Here is a 15,253-nt window from a genome sequence, read left to right on the forward strand (position 1 = left end):
GCCGGTCCGCCCACCGGAGGATCTCCGCCACTATGCGATGAAGAGGGGGAGACCGGGTCCCCCCCTGCCTGTTCAGGTACGCGACCACCGTAGTGTTGTCCGTCCTGATGAGCACATGGCTGTCCTTCAGCCTGGCTTGGAAATGGAGCAGGACCCTCTGCACCGCCGTCATTTCCAGCACATTGATGTGAGTGGGAGTCAAATCCCAAGCACCGCCCACCGCGTGGTGGTCTAGGGTGCCTCCCCATCCCGCGAGAGACGCATCGGTGAACACTTCGACGTGATGCGACACGCAGCCCAGGGGAACTCCTTGCATTAGGAGAGCAGGATCCATCCAATAAAGGAGATCCTGGCGTGCTTGGGGCGGGATCGGGAACCGTTTGCATCCGTCCCACTTTCCCACGCAGCGGAGGCGTGCAAACCACCGTTGCAGCCTGCGCATGTGTAGAAGGCCCAGCCGGACCACTGGGTGGGCCGCGGCCATTAAACCCAGGACGGTCCTGATCAAACGAACCCCGACCAGGGGTGTGGTCACTGCAGACCTCAGGGTCGAGAGAAGGGAGGTCCGTCTCTCCTCGGAGAGGCGGGCAGTCATAGAGAGCGAGTCCAGCTCCAACCCCAGATAAGCCATGCTCTGAGCTGGGGTGAGTGCGCTCTTGTGTCGGTTCACCGTGAACCCCAGGAGCTCGATGTGGTGCAGGACCTGGGTCGTGTGCAGCACAGCCTCCTGATGAGAGGACGCCAGTATGAGCCAGTCGTCGATGTAAGTGAGGATCCTCAGACCATGACGACGGAGGGGCTCCAACGCTGCTTCGACACACTTGGTAAAGGTGCGAGGGGCGAGAGAGTAGCCGAAGGGGAGCCGGTTGTATTGAAAATACCTGGTCCCCACGGCAAAGCGGAGGAAGGCTCTGTGCCTTCTGAGAATGGGGATGTGGAAGTAGGCGTCCATCAGGTCGATCGAAGTCATCCAGTCCCCAGGTCGAATGCTCTCCAGGAGGTGTTTGACCGTCAGCATGCGGAACCTCCTGGTGGCTATGTGAGTGTTGAGGACCCTCAGGTCCAGAATGGGTCTTACACCCCCGCTTTTCTTGGGGACCAAGAAGTAGGGGGAATAAAACCCGAGTGCGCCTCTGTCGCGGTCAGCTCCGTGACTGCACCCCGGCGGAGGAGTGAGGCTACTTCTGCCTCGAGAGCGGCCGTCCCCGCAGGGCATGCGAGCCGCGTACGAAGGATGCCGTTGAAGAGAGGCGGACGACAGGCGAACTGCAGGGCATAACCATTTCTCAGCGTCCTGGACAGCCAGGGAGAAAGCGGTCCCAACATAACACGCCACGTGTGAAACCGGAGCGTGAGTGGCTGTACCACGGCCAGCGGGGACGGCCCACCCGTCCTCCCGGCCTCGGGAGACGGGGGGCCCCCGGCGAAAGGGCTGTGGAGCAGGCGTCCCCTGAATGAGAGCGGGCGGCCGCCAGGCGGCCGCGGACCGGCGTTTTGCTGGGGACAACCCGAGCAGAGGCAGCGCGATCCCGGAGTTTTCCGGGTCGCTGTCCTCGGTGCTGATGTCGGAGCCTTCCGGATCGCTGGCCGTGATGCTGAAGCCGGAGCCGGGACGCTCAATAGCGGGAGCCCGGGACGGCAGAGCTCCGCTGCTCCGAGGCTCCGCTGTGACAACACACGGGGAAGCCGAGGGAGCGCTGCCGGGAGCAACACCAATAAGGCCGGGATCGGGGCGCTTTACGGCGGACACCCGGGCCGGCGTGAGTCCGCCGCTCGGCGGAGAAACTCCGCTGGGAGCGGCATGAGTGGCGCCGGGGCTGGGGCGCTGCACGTCGGCAGCCCGGGGCGTAACGGCACCGCCGCTCTGACGCCTCGTCATGCTAACACGAGCGGAGGTCGGCGAACAGACGCTGCTGAGAGCGCTATGGGTGCGGCCGGGGCCGGGATACCCCACGGCGGGGATCCGGGCCGGGCCGGAGCCGTCGCTCTGACGTTTCGAAATGCTCACTCGAGCCGAAGCCGGTGGAGAGTGCAGCCTGAAGCGTTTGCGGGGCGCTGAAAAGACATCAGCAGCGCACCGCTTGCGTGACGCACACAGCGGGAAAGCTAGCGGCTCCAGCGCGCTGCTATGCCCCGCGTCCGCAGCCGCATTGCGGCCAGAGCGCGAAGAAAGCGCCGGTGAAGAGGCGGTTCCGTGCGCATTCCGCTCACCATCCTCAGCCGCCTTATCGCGGAGCGGGAGGAGGGAGGGAGAAGGGCCCAGCCGGGTTTTGCACTTTTCGATCATGCTAACACGGGGTAGAGGAGGGACTGCTGCTCTTTGGAAGATGTAACGGGCCTGACGGCCTTTATTTGCATGTTTGCTGGCAGGTGCGGGTCGAGCGGACGGGGCGCTCCGTGTCTCGGGAGCGCGGGACCGTCTGGGCTGATCGGCGCCCCGGGAGGATCGGCGGAAAGACGGTCCGGTCTGTCCAGGTGCCGAGGTGCTCCAAGGAGCGGGACGCCGCTGGTCCGCGGAGCGGCGGCGCTGCGGCGGCGGCTCACGGCGGGGCTGGAGGTGCGGGGCGAGCTGCTGCGAGCCTCGTGCTGCTGCCTCCAGGCGCTCGATGATCACCTGTATATCGGGCCCAAAAAGAGAAGAGGTGGACAAGGGGAGTCCCAGGACGCCCCGCTGGTCCCGCTCAGATAAAGAAGACAGACCAAGCCACAGGTGCCTCATGGCGAGCTGTGCGTTGGCCATGACGCGGCCTCCACTGACGGCGATGGCTCTGCACATGCGCATCAGGACTTCGGCCGTATTTTGGACTTCCACGATGTCTTCGGGGGAAAGCTGGGACTTCTCGTGGCAGATCTTGTCCACAGAGCCCAGGAGGAAGGTCATGTTATTGGCTAGGGCGAACGTCAGGTTGCCGCTAGCGTAGCCACGATCCAGGAAGCTCGCCATGCGCCTGTCCCTTTCAGACGGCAGCACGGGCTTTCCGCCGGGCCAAGCGGAGGATCGGGGGAGGAGGCACAGCCGAATGGAGTCCTCAATGGAAGGCACTCCGGAGACCGGCGGCCAGCCCTCCACACAAGAATACTCTCGGTAGCCCTTCACCGTACCCTTGGCGGCAAGTGGCGTACCCCAGTCCCGCTGCACGTGAGCTTGAAACGACGGCACTGCGGGACATAGGACCGCAGTCCGGGACCGAGCCCGTGACTGGGTTGCCAGCCCGAGTGCAAATCACGCTGCACCGGCTCCGGAGGCTGCGGCGGCAGCGCGAGGCCGGTGCGCTCGGCGGCTGAAGTGAAGAGCCCCGCGAGGTGCTCCACAGGCTCACGGGGGAGACGGGATGCGGTGGAGGCGGAGTCGAACCGAGTCGAACTCCGTGACACAGACACGCTGCTGCTGCTGCTGCTGCTGCTGACGCTGCCGCGGATCTCGGCCCAGTCGTAGGCGGCGGCGGTGGTCTCCTCGGCGTCGTCCTCACCGGCAGGAGCCGGGGAGGTTGTGCCCATGAAGGCTGCTCGCCGCTGGCTCTCTTCGAGCGGCAGCGCGAGGCAGGCCGGGCAGGAGGTCCGCTGGCGGTGATGCTGCCAGCCAAGGCAGAGGAAGCAGAGCTCGTGACAGTCCTGTACGATGAGCGGAATGCCGCAGGAGCGGCAGGAGAACGGCCCGACGCCCGATGGCGACTGGTCCCGGGCCGGCGAATCCATTCAAGTCGAATCTTGATCCGTAGAAGAAGCTTCTAAGTCTCATGGAGATGCTGAGAAAGAAGAAGAGTTTGCTTAGCGCCATCCGAGGTTATGTACCCTCGGTGTGGGGCGTGGCGCTGCGCCATCGCGTGCGGGGGATTGGTGCGTCGAGCTTTGTATAGTCTCAGTGGATTGGACAGAGATTGGAGGTGTGCCCACTAGCGAAGCCCGTAGGCAGGCTAAGCACTTACGAAGTAGAACTGGAGCTTTGTTAACATGTTTTGAGTCAATGTGCAACAAGATAACCAGGTGTGTGTGGGAGAGAGAGAGAGAGAGAGAGAGCAAGAGAGAGCAAGAGAGAGAGAGAGACAGCTGCCCTAGCAACCGTTGCTAGCGAGGACAATAGTGGCAGCCTCATTTGCATATTGCTTTGCTCTGGCTGTGATGTCATCATTGATGTCATCAGACAGCTTCAACCTGCAGCTTGGTCTGGTTCTCCTGTCACAACTACCAGAAGCCCCCAGTGGAGCAGCTGCTAGATCACAGAGAGAGCCGTTTTCGAGTCAATAGTTCACGTTCACTGAAGACACTTTCAGAGTGAACAGCGACAGCACCGACCGACTGACGAATTAGTTAGCACATTTGCGTTCTGTTCAGCACATTTGCGGAAATGACTGAATATCAGCATCCCCGGGGGAGAGGAGGATTCCCCAGGAAGCCCCGCCGTTGTAATCATTGTCCTCCTGAATTTTTAGAAATGCGCGCTCATATTGATGAGCTCATTCAGACGGTTACAGACCGTGAAATGAAGATTCTGGAGTTAAAAAATGAACTGAGGGAGAAAACAGGAAAATGTGAGGAGTTTCTTGAAGTTCAGAAGGAGCTGATGAAAAGAACTGGGCAACTGGAGGAGGACCAGGGAAAGATAAACCAGGAGAGCCAACACAGTGAAGACAAATCAATGAAAGAGGAGCTCCGCAAGATGTCTGAACTGCTGCAGGCAGAGAGAAAGAAGGCGACCAGGGCCGAGGCAGACAACCTCACACTCCAGAAGCACATTGGAGACTTCAAAAGAGAAGTGAATGAGCTGAAGGGGAAGCTGAGAGACTCAGAAGTGATGCTGTCCCAATATAAGAAGGAAAATGGGAGGATTTGTGCAATGCTAAAGAAATCGTCTGAGCTGCTGGCTGACCGAGGAAAGCACGAGCTGCAAAAAGAACAGGAATGGAAAATGAAGCTTGGAGTTCTTGAGAAGAAGCTGGAGCAGGAGGTGGAGGAGAGGAAGAGGGTGGAGAGTGAGGCTTCATTGGCTGAGAAATCCCTCCGTGCTGAGATCGAGTCCCTCCAGTCTGACATAGAGACGCTCCGGTCTGACATGGAGACCCTCAAGTTCGAGAAAGACAGCTTCCGGGCTGAAAACAAGAGCCTCCAGGAAGAGATGGAGTCCCTCCGGGCTGAGAAAGATAGCCTCCGGGCTGAAAACAAGAGCCTCCAGGAAGAGATGGAGTCCCTCCGGGCTGAGAAAGATAGCCTCCGGGCTGAAATGGAGAAACTCCACACTGAGAAGGAGAGCCTCCGGGCTGAGAAAGATAGCTTCCAGTCTGAGAAGATCAGATTACAGGAGGCCAACAAGGTTTTAGTGGAGACAATCAAGGCCAAGAAAGAGAAAAAAAGAGGCTTCTGGAGGCGTCGTGGCAAGAAGAGACACAATGGAGAGAAGAAGGTGGAGAAAAAAGAAAGTTGTCTCTGAAGAGACAAAAGATTTAGATGGCAACTGGACAACTGAGGGCACGATCACAGCTTCAGGGACCGAAGTAGTCAAAGATTTGGAGGCACTGGCAACAATACAGGACACCAAGAAGGACCACAAGAACGACGGGCACAAGGGTTTCTGGCGAAGGTTGTTTCAGAGGAGGAAGAAGAGTGACCTTGGTCAATAAGAGGAGGGAAGCTGCTGCTGGGGGGCCGGTCGCTTCTACCATCCAAGACAGACACATGAAGTTTACAACAGTAACATCGATGGAGGCATTACACTGTCAAAGTCCGAGGGCGCATAAGGGATTCACGCACATGCAAAAGAGATCTGCACACATAGCTGTAGAGGAACTTTACACCGGCTGTATTTCCACCGGATACATTTTACTCACGGCTGGATTCAACCTGCAGCCACAACAGATTTATTCCAGTGGGGGGCTAAAGCTTGTAGCTGCTGCTGCATCATGCAATGATTCTGCTCCGCATCTGCTAGCGTTTTCACAATGCTTTACTTTCACATGCAGGCATTGTGAACATGATAGCAACGGCAATTTGCATTTGACATGTGCACACAGCTGTTTCCCCACAACACAAATTCAATTTGAGCATTAACTGGAAAAAATGTAATAAATAAAATAATTGTTAAAATGCAATTTTCTATCGTGTCAAAATGTGTGATCATTTGGATTTCAGCGAGAACATTTCTCTCCAAAATGCACTGGAGCAGATGGGAGAAAATTCTGTACTCTCCTCAACCAAATGCATCTGGAGAAAAACCTGTTTGAGAAAGAGAAAAAAATGAAAGCATTGTGGGAATCACAACGAAACCCTCCCCAAATGAGGAGGGTCCAAGACCACGGTACTCCCATCAGATTATTCCGAAGTGTCACATGTTTGAACAGCGTTTTTATATTTCATTTTAAGTCGCAGTCTAGTGTGTTTCTCCCATATTGCATCTAAATTGAAAAAATATCTTACAATTCAAGCAGTTTTCACCTGTAACATTATTGTAATTGCAACGGACAACATCTAATCTGACACACTGACTCAAGCAACGTTCTACTGCTGCAGCTGCAGTGTGTTACACTATACTTTCTTAAAACATATTCAAATGTGCATTATAGGCGTGTTAAAGTGAAAACCCCTTCCCCTGCTTCCCTGTTGCTATGAAGACTCAAACTGCGGCTCCATTGATGCTGTCTTTTTTAAGTTGTGGCACACGCCCTTAATCCCGGGTGAAACTATTTAGTTGATCTTATTCTTGTTAGAGTGATAGCGTTTACCTTTAATGGCACACACACACACACACACACACACACACACACACACACACACGTGAAGCAGATAATAAATGATTGGAAACACAGACTGCTTAGTTTCACGGTTCAGCCGCTGTTCGGAAACTGTGCTTCTTTACAGTTCATGAACAGCAGCATGCAGTTTGCTCTGACCCCAGCTGGAAGCCACTGCTGAGCAACACTGCCTCAGTGACAGCCTGTCACAGCGACACCGGCTGAAGCTCTGCGCTGCCATCTTCTGGATCGGATCACACTTGGATGTGAAATTACGCTGTGATCAAGTGGCAGCTGGTCAGGATTAATAAACCAACAGCAAGGATTCAGGAAGGAAGTAAAGACGGAACATCCAGAGCATTGTGATGTTTAAACACACCGACGTGAGGCCAAGGGACCCGGCAATGTCTGACTTTCCATCTGACTGCAATATTTTGAAGCAGCTTGACCAAGACCTTTCCTAACATACTTATCCAACATGCGATACCAACACGAATGCGTCTGTTTGTCTCTAACAAATCCAAAACATGCCAAACACCAGTCTGAGTAAACCTGTACCATGTAAACACTTCTCTCTGATTAGACTGACTTGAGTTTGAGTTTACAATGATGATCAGAGCAAACTTCAACGGCATGTCGGATTGCTTTCCATTGTTGGGGCTCTATGCCTGCTTTGTGCGCATGTCTGTTACCATGTGACACTTCACCCACGGTGTTTTTGGAAAAAAAGCAGTGGCAAACCAACTAGTAGGTACAGGAGACGAGGCTTCCACATGCAACAGAAAATGCTGAATGCTCGCCTCTTCCTGATTAGACTTTCATCCAGTTGGAAAACCAATACTGGAGGGCTTCCAGATAAAGCTTGATTTGGTCGCTCTGCTTCCACTCTCACAGTGTTTGCATCGGCCATCATGACGGGCCACGCTGGCTACGAGCATTTTTCAGCAGGCAGCCACCCGCTGGTGAAGCGCTTTCTGTGTGGGGCATGTAGGCTTAGGCCTCCCCCTAGACAAGTCGTTCCCCCGTGGGACCTCCACGTCATGCTGGATGGTCTGGGGGGGGGGGCCTTCGAGCCTTTGGAGCAGGTGGACTTCCGTTTTCTCTCCTTCAAGGTTGCCCTTCTTTTGGCTCTGGCTTCTACCAAAAGGGTTGGGGATCTCTGCACCCTGTCGGTCCACCCCTCCTGCATGTCCTTCAGCCAAGATGGTGGGTTGGTTCATCTCTGGCCAAACGCAGCTTTTCATCCCAAGGTTATCACTTCGAATTTTTGTTCAAGAGTGATCTGGATCAGGGCGCTTTGCACCTCGCCTGGTTCATCAGTGGACGATCCGCGGCTGCGGTTGCTGTGTCCGATCAGAGCTCTGCGTTGTTGCGTTGAGCGTACAGCGAGCTTCCACACGACAGACCAGCTGTTTGTGGGTTTCGGAGCCAGGGGACATGGAGCCCCGCTGTCCTCCCAGCGCCCTGCCCATTGGGTTGGTGGTGCTATTACAGCTGCTTATGAGGCACGAAACCTCCCGCCCCCGGCAGTGTGTTAACGCGCATTCCACACGTTGTGTGGCTGCCTCTGCGGCTCTGCGCAGAGGTGTCACGGTGGGTGACATCTGTCAAGCTGCTTCTTTGGCTTCTGCGTCTACTTTCGTGCGCTTCTATCTTGTGGATATGTGCGCCAGTTCTGTTGCCATGTCGGTCTCATGCTTGGACATGGGTCCTGTCGCGTCAGTGAACTGGTTCTTGGCCTGGTAGGCTGCTGTTTTCCCTGGGGAACTTCAAGACTGCGGCGAAGGTCTTGTTCGCCTGCCGGTGTGACTCTGGGAGTCCTGACTGGTGTGTGCGTGCTCCGTTGACGGTGTGTCACGGTTTTTCTTGGACACGTGTGCGATCAGCGCATACGGCCTGCCTGCTTCCTCTTCTGCGCCAATCTTGTCAGCCTGTCCAGCTGGGAGTACATTTATTCTACGGCCTCCACTTTGGTAGGATACCAATAGCGAAGCCCGTAGGTGGGCGAAGCACCACATGAATTAGAGGCGTGCGCTAGCATGCGGGCATGATTGGCGCTGCAACGCGTTTGATCTTCTCAGTGTCTGGCTGGCGCCAAAGGAGGGTACCAATAGCGAAGTCCGTAGGTAGGCACGCACACACTCGTAGAAGTGTCGTTACGTCTAGTAACTATAATATCAACATTTTTCTGACCAAAGACTATTCTACACATGACTGAATGTTTATAGAGCCACTTTGGAACTTGATAGAATTAAATGAGAAAGTCAAGTGTTACAACTAAAAGAAAACATGCTGTTTGCATTTGCAGTATCCAATAAATAAATAAATAAATAAATACATAAATAAATATTTATATGATTAAAAATGAAATTGAAATCCTCAACATGGCCACTGGCCTGTTTGTGCCAGCAGAATGTTAGAAGGTGAGCAAGGAGGGGGGAGCAGAGGGGGCAGCAGGGGGATGTCAGCTGGTTTTGATGTGAAGCAGTGAAAACAAGCACAAGAGCATCTCCAAGACGTCTCGTAACATCACAGCAAATCAGATGAGGAGCGGAAAAATAATAAGAGGAAAACAATGCATCAATTTAACATTTATTAAAAACAATTTTCTTTGCCGAGGCACCAACAGGACTGACAAGTAAGAATTTCTTTTTTTAACTTGATTCTATGTTTTCATGGAAATGTCTTACATATCAGTGACCTCAATATATAGTTGTATTATTAAAATGAGAAGTGCATACATAGCAGACAGTATTTTCCTTTTGTTGGAAATTAAAGTTTTCTTATTTTACATTTTTACTTTTTACATGAAGATGATAAAATTATCGTGTGAGATTGACTTACATTTTATACTTGATCAAAGCATTTCAATAAAAAGATGTTATCTGCCGATATAACTAGACCCATATACATATATGAAAGTATTTCAAAAAACTTATCTTAAGAAGAGATAATTAATCCTTACTCGTTTCACTAAGCCTTGGATTCGGCTTGGTTTTAACATTTGATTTATTTATTTCTTTATATCTTTATTTATTTATTCATTTTATTTGTTTTCTTTGCTATTTGCTCTGTCTTGCAGATATTGCACACTAAAAGAAATCATTGTTTGCTTATAAATTGTAAGATTGAAGGGATTGTAGAATTGTGACTGGCCATCAGAATATTTCCCCTGCAGGCCTCCAAGGCAAAAAGAACAATGTCTGATGGCAGTGACAGTAACAAATGTGTTCATTTATTAAAACATCCCACAGTTTCTCACTGTGTGATATATTGTATTTCTTCTTTTCCATAAACACTGACATGCACTATCATCTTGGTCAACATGTGAAGTGTGGGAGTCTTCCAGCGGTGGGACGAGGGACGTGCTGGAGAACAACAGCGACACAAGTGGATTCTCCGAACACGAACTCCTTGACATCATGTATAATGCTTGCAATACCAGCAATACAGGTACAGTAAAGAACTGAACTAAACCCGGGGATTTTGACCTGTTAGGTGGGATTTCCCCCTCTTAAGGAGCTTGAACCACAAAAATGACAACTTTTCTTGTCCGAATCAGATGCATTTTTTGGAAAATCTGATCCATCTTTACAAGTTGTTTGGAACTGTAGCAAATGTTACTCTGTTTTCCACTTAAGCTTATTTTAGTATTTTAATGCAAGCATTAAAGGCACGTCACTTCCAATAGATTAAAATAAATCAAATTCTACAAACGGGTGTTTATGTGTTGTAAAATAATGTCTAATTTTAATTTTTACATTGAAAACCACTGAACTAAACACAATACACAGTGAAGTACAATTTATTCCCCCCTGGTCTCCAGGAGAGGTGTTGGCCTCCACTCTCATTCAGTACCTGCAAACCATGACGGCTCAGAGTCCAGAGCAGGAGAAACTGGCTGCCCTGAGGCAGCTCCTTGACCCCGACTCCCTGAACCCGCATGTGAGCCGGGAGACTTTCCACTCCACCATGAGGGAGTGGATCGCACAATGCAGCCAGGGGTAAGACTGAACTACACAAGACAGATGCAGCATTGTAGATTGCATTCAATGACTTTGTTAAACTTAAGTACCATATTTATCATTATTTAGACTAATACTCAAGATACAAGGAGATATCAGGTCTTCAGGGTCAGAGCTACTTTCATCCTGCTGCTGAATGTATATTCAAATGCAGCATCATAGATTGTTTTGGCTTTTGCTAACTTTATGTATGATGTACTTTTCATCAAGTAATCTTTTCAGTGCAGGTCAGCAGGTCTTTTATGAGGATCCTTAAAAATATTTTTGTAGTCTAACATTCATCTTCAACACTACAGAGAGAGTATTGATGTTAATAGAATCTAGAAATGAAGCTTAGAAGTCCTTTTAAAAGAGGGGTGTCAAACATATTTTGGTTTAGGAGCTACATGACCAGGAAAACCGATCTTCTATCACAACTCTGCCTTTGATATATAAAAATCTGTAAAATGGACAAAATTTGTGCCTCATTTTGAACCCAAAATGCTCTTGAAAGATGTGAAACGTTATCCGGCAGAGAGTTATTTTGTTAGCTAATGTTGGTTAAAGCCTTTAGCAGCTCAGGACACATGATTTCAGCAACCTTCAGAGCTTAATTTTTAACCAACACATTACAGCACTGATATTAACACTATATACTTTACAAGTAATAAGGTAGCCACATTTCACCGCTGCACCACTGATCTCTGGTCTCATTTGAAACGTCACAAGAACTGAGCAACAGCACAACTTCATACAGAATGTCGTATGTTTGACGTCCCCTGCCACAGAGACTCTCTTCTACAATCGTCAATTTACAACACATGTTCTCCATGTTGTACAGTTAAATGATTAATATTGTATGGATATTTTCTTATTATGCATTTTTAAAGAGTTGAAGAAACTAACACACACTCCTGTGTTTCAGCAGCGATGTGGAAAGCAGCCACATACGCTGGCCAGACTCCTCTAAAGTACCCGTTAACGGTAAGCTCTCCCCGTACTTTTCTGACAGACAGAACATCTCAATCAGATAAAAAGCAATTCACTCAACCTGATTTCCTCTCAGGGCTGGATTTTTCCTTTTCTCAAAACAAGGCAGCCTTGTCAGATGGCCACCAGTGCTCTTGGTTAGTTCTTTGGCCCCCTCGATCACTGCTTGTGTTTATTCGCGGCAGTCAGTTTGTTTTTATACTTCACTTTTATCTATTGTTTGGGATCAGTGATGGAAGGGACCTGTCCGGCACAGTGGCCGAACTCAAGCACGCGCAGCGCAAACTGAGCGAGCAGAACAGCAGCCTGCTGAGGACCGTGGCTCAGTGCGAGGACGTGAACCTGCAGCTCTCCCTGGAGATCACCGAGCTGCGAGCGAAGCTGGTCAGGTGAAGGATGAACTCACACCTCATCCGCCTAAATAAAAGTTCATTTTGACTATGAAATGTCAAAATGAACTGGATGTGAACATCTCTGCCGCTTGTGACAGGTGTGCTTTCAGTGCACAAGGAATAACTGACTGGTTGGTTTTTGCTGCCCGCAGTGCTCAGCGTTCTGCGGTGAGAGTCAGATCCCTGACAGAGGAGCTGGAGGAGACGCGCCAGGCTTTTAAAGAGGCTCAGGAAAGAGCCAGTCGCTCACAGAGCAGCTGCACTAAACTGGTACATTAACATTCACCTGGCTCCCAATAAAGCTTCTTTCCAAGACTGAGAGGATTTTATTGACATGTAACTCTTCTCTGGACTTCAGAGCAATGAGGTGGAATGTCTGAAGGTTCACATTAGGAGGCTGGAAGACAAGGTAGCACAGGTCAACATCAGAAGAGAGATTAATGTACGTTTTCCTGTGATTAACATTTCTTATTCTCCCACACAGAATGAAAAACTGGCCTTCGAGAAAACCTGTTCAGAAGATACCCTCAACAAAATGAGAAAAGTCAACTCTGAGTTGAGGGTAGGAACAGAACTGCCTTTGTCACGCTGGTGTTCATTTCAAACTTTTAAGTTTTTAACTGAACATCTATCTGTTTACAGACTGAACTTGAGGAAACACTGGTTATGTTGACACTAAGAGACAGAGAAATCACAAAGGTATGTTTGTTATGGTGAGTTTTACATGATGATCTTCTGTCTTACCTCTGAGACTGCTGAATATTTCTCTCCAGAAAGATGTTATCATGGATAAGATGAAGAATTCCCATGTAGAGAATCACAAAATCATTGAGGTCAGTTTGATGTTCACTCACAAAGCAAATTAAAGTTTTTGCAATTTACCTGGAAATTTACAAAGAGGAGATCGTAGTGTTGTTAGTTTGCACAATGACTTGTGGCGTTGCAGGGTCTGCAGTCAGAGCTGATGAGGTTACAGGAACACTCACACCAAGTTCTTCTGAGGTACTTTTCATTCATTCTCATGTGGAACTTGATGTGGCAGCTCTTCTCAAAAGCATAATTTGTTAAAAGTATTGACTTCCGGCAGGTATGACAGGCACCTTTTGAGTCCCCAAGGTCTTTACAGCCGAGACCCTCCAAACCTCCGTTCTCTGCAGAGCGAGCTGCAGGACATGCAGCAGGTGGGTTTGACTCCTGTTTCCCTCCTGTCTTGATGCCGTTCGTCTGTTTCATGTTGTCCTTTGTTCTGCTTTGCCCTCTTTGCCTGCAGCAGCATCACCAAGGTCTGGATGACTTAAGTCTCCCGTCGCTGCACTCAAACAGCGACGACATTCAGAGCATCATTCACAGGATCAAGAGTGCAGAAATCGCTCACCTGCTGCATAGTAAATATCCTGAGAGGGTGAGCGGACAGTACTCCTTGGATTGTTGGTGATTGCATGCATTGGAGATGAAAAACTGAGAGTGTAAATCTTTTTCATGTGACCTCTCTCACACACTCAGGAGTCTGCTCCTGTAGAAGTGCAGGAGAAACCTTTTCCGAGCCGCCAGCAGCAACAGGCAAGCATCAAGCAGCAGCTTGTCAATGTGTATGTGAGTTTTTTTACCTCTCTTTGCCCTGTTATGGTAACGGGCCAGACTCCGTTGATGTTAGTCCCTGTTCTAAGAAGCTAAGCTAATAAAAAGGGTGTCTGGTCTCGTAAGTGTGTTTATGGGCATCTCCATTGCGTAAGCCAGAAGAGTTATCATCCCCTGTGTGTAACACGCGATTGGGATAAGTGCAGTTTTAGTGCCCCTTGGTAACTGCAGACCCAACGCCGTGGAAAGGAGATGTTTATAAAACTGTGGTGGTGGTTCTCAGGCTGCAGGAGCTGGAGCTGCAAAAGTGTGTGTGGGAGGAGAAAGGGGAGAAGGTGGAGGAGCGGAGGAGAGCCCGGGACAAGGAGCCAAAGCAAATCCAGCAAACCCAGACGGGGACTCAGACGCAGACCCAGGAGGGCAAGAAGGTGACGGTGGTCAACTGGTGGAAAGCGCTCAGCTCGGAAGGAGCGAAGGCCCGGACGAGAGAAACCAAGTCCAACCAGGAGCTGACTGATACCCAAGCAAAGCTCCAGCTAGCCGAGCAGACCGTCACTGATATGAGGGAGCAGGTCTGCCACCTGCAAGCCTCTCTGAAATCTGCACAGGAGAGCGCCAAGCAACAGCACGCCACTCGAGTTCTCCATCTTGACAAAGAAACCAACACCGAGACTGAACGAGTCGACAAAACCGTCGGGACGGTGGTGAAGGAGTTCAGGGATGCGGCGGCGGCCACAGATCCAGTGGAGATCTCAGCGCAGAAACAAACCCAGCTCCAGGAGACCGCGGACGGTCTCCTGGCGACCCTGAAGAGGATGGAGGCGATGGTCAGTAATGCCCTGGAGACCGCCGAGCTGCTGAGAGAGAGCGAGCAGAGGGTGAGCCATGCGAGAGCGAGGATGGACAGCATCACTCAGAAGGTGGAGGAGGCGCTGGGCCGAGCGGCCAACACCGAGGAGCAGCTGAACCGTCTGGAGACCAAAACCTCATCTAGCACTTCCGCTCAGGTGAGAGAACTGTTAACAGCATGTCTGAGCTCAACTTCCCTCTTCACTGCCTGACTAAATAAGAATTTAATCAAACCCTCATAAAGTCATATGGAGAAGAAAAAACCAAAAAATTTTTTTAAAACCATAGTTGAAGGGTGGAGCTTCCCTGGCTGCAGATGAGAGCTGGTGGCTGAGTGGGCGAATGGTGGATGAATCTCCATGCTTTTGTACAAATCTACCCTGAAAGTCTGTGACAAACAAAATCTTTTAACGAATTGCACACATCTTGTGAACACCTAAAAGGTTTCAAACTGTTTTTGACCATAAACCCTGAACACAAAATTTTGCCTGCTTATAAACCTTCAAAAGTTTGCCTGTGCTTTGCAAATAGAGTACATATGTTTAGAGATGCCTTCATGAGTTAATTTAGTGCAATTACGAATGCAGAGAACATGACAGACTTACTGAAAAATGAGCTTAACTGAGCAATTCAAATGTTGTTGTAGCTCCTGTTTCCACTGATTCAGATGATGACCTCTTGTCTCGAGTTTCCTTTACTTAACTGATCAAAGTATTTT

The 15,253-nt window shown here is 50.4% G+C and overlaps 2 protein-coding genes and 1 long non-coding RNA gene across 3 annotated transcripts in view; all 3 read left to right on the top strand.

Annotated features, from left to right (window-relative positions):
* The first annotated feature begins 9,350 nt into the window (after nucleotides 1-9,350).
* LOC115391127 (lymphoid-restricted membrane protein-like) lies at nucleotides 9,351-12,597 on the top strand. Its single transcript, XM_030095240.1, has 9 exons — nucleotides 9,351-9,360; nucleotides 10,056-10,175; nucleotides 10,549-10,726; nucleotides 11,652-11,710; nucleotides 11,793-11,853; nucleotides 11,947-12,105; nucleotides 12,261-12,378; nucleotides 12,467-12,554; nucleotides 12,593-12,597. Coding segments are annotated over exons 1-9 (789 nt in total). The 5' UTR covers nucleotides 9,351-9,359.
* An 18-nt stretch (nucleotides 12,598-12,615) lies between these two features.
* LOC115380873 (uncharacterized) lies at nucleotides 12,616-12,942 on the top strand. Its single transcript, XR_003931445.1, has 3 exons — nucleotides 12,616-12,670; nucleotides 12,751-12,807; nucleotides 12,882-12,942. It is a non-coding gene; the product is annotated as an uncharacterized LOC115380873 (long non-coding RNA).
* Nucleotides 12,943-13,035: 93 nt separating this feature from the next.
* mrvi1 (murine retrovirus integration site 1 homolog) overlaps nucleotides 13,036-15,253 on the top strand; it is a 30,585-nt gene continuing 28,367 nt past the window's right edge. Inside the window, 5 exon segments of the mRNA XM_030095250.1 lie at nucleotides 13,036-13,110; nucleotides 13,266-13,289; nucleotides 13,379-13,510; nucleotides 13,612-13,701; nucleotides 14,079-14,693. Of these exon segments, the coding sequence (XP_029951110.1) occupies nucleotides 13,036-13,110; nucleotides 13,266-13,289; nucleotides 13,379-13,510; nucleotides 13,612-13,701; nucleotides 14,079-14,693 (936 nt within the window).

This window comes from Salarias fasciatus, chromosome 1 (assembly GCF_902148845.1).
Source record: "Salarias fasciatus chromosome 1, fSalaFa1.1, whole genome shotgun sequence".
NCBI classification, from domain to species: domain Eukaryota; kingdom Metazoa; phylum Chordata; class Actinopteri; order Blenniiformes; family Blenniidae; genus Salarias; species Salarias fasciatus.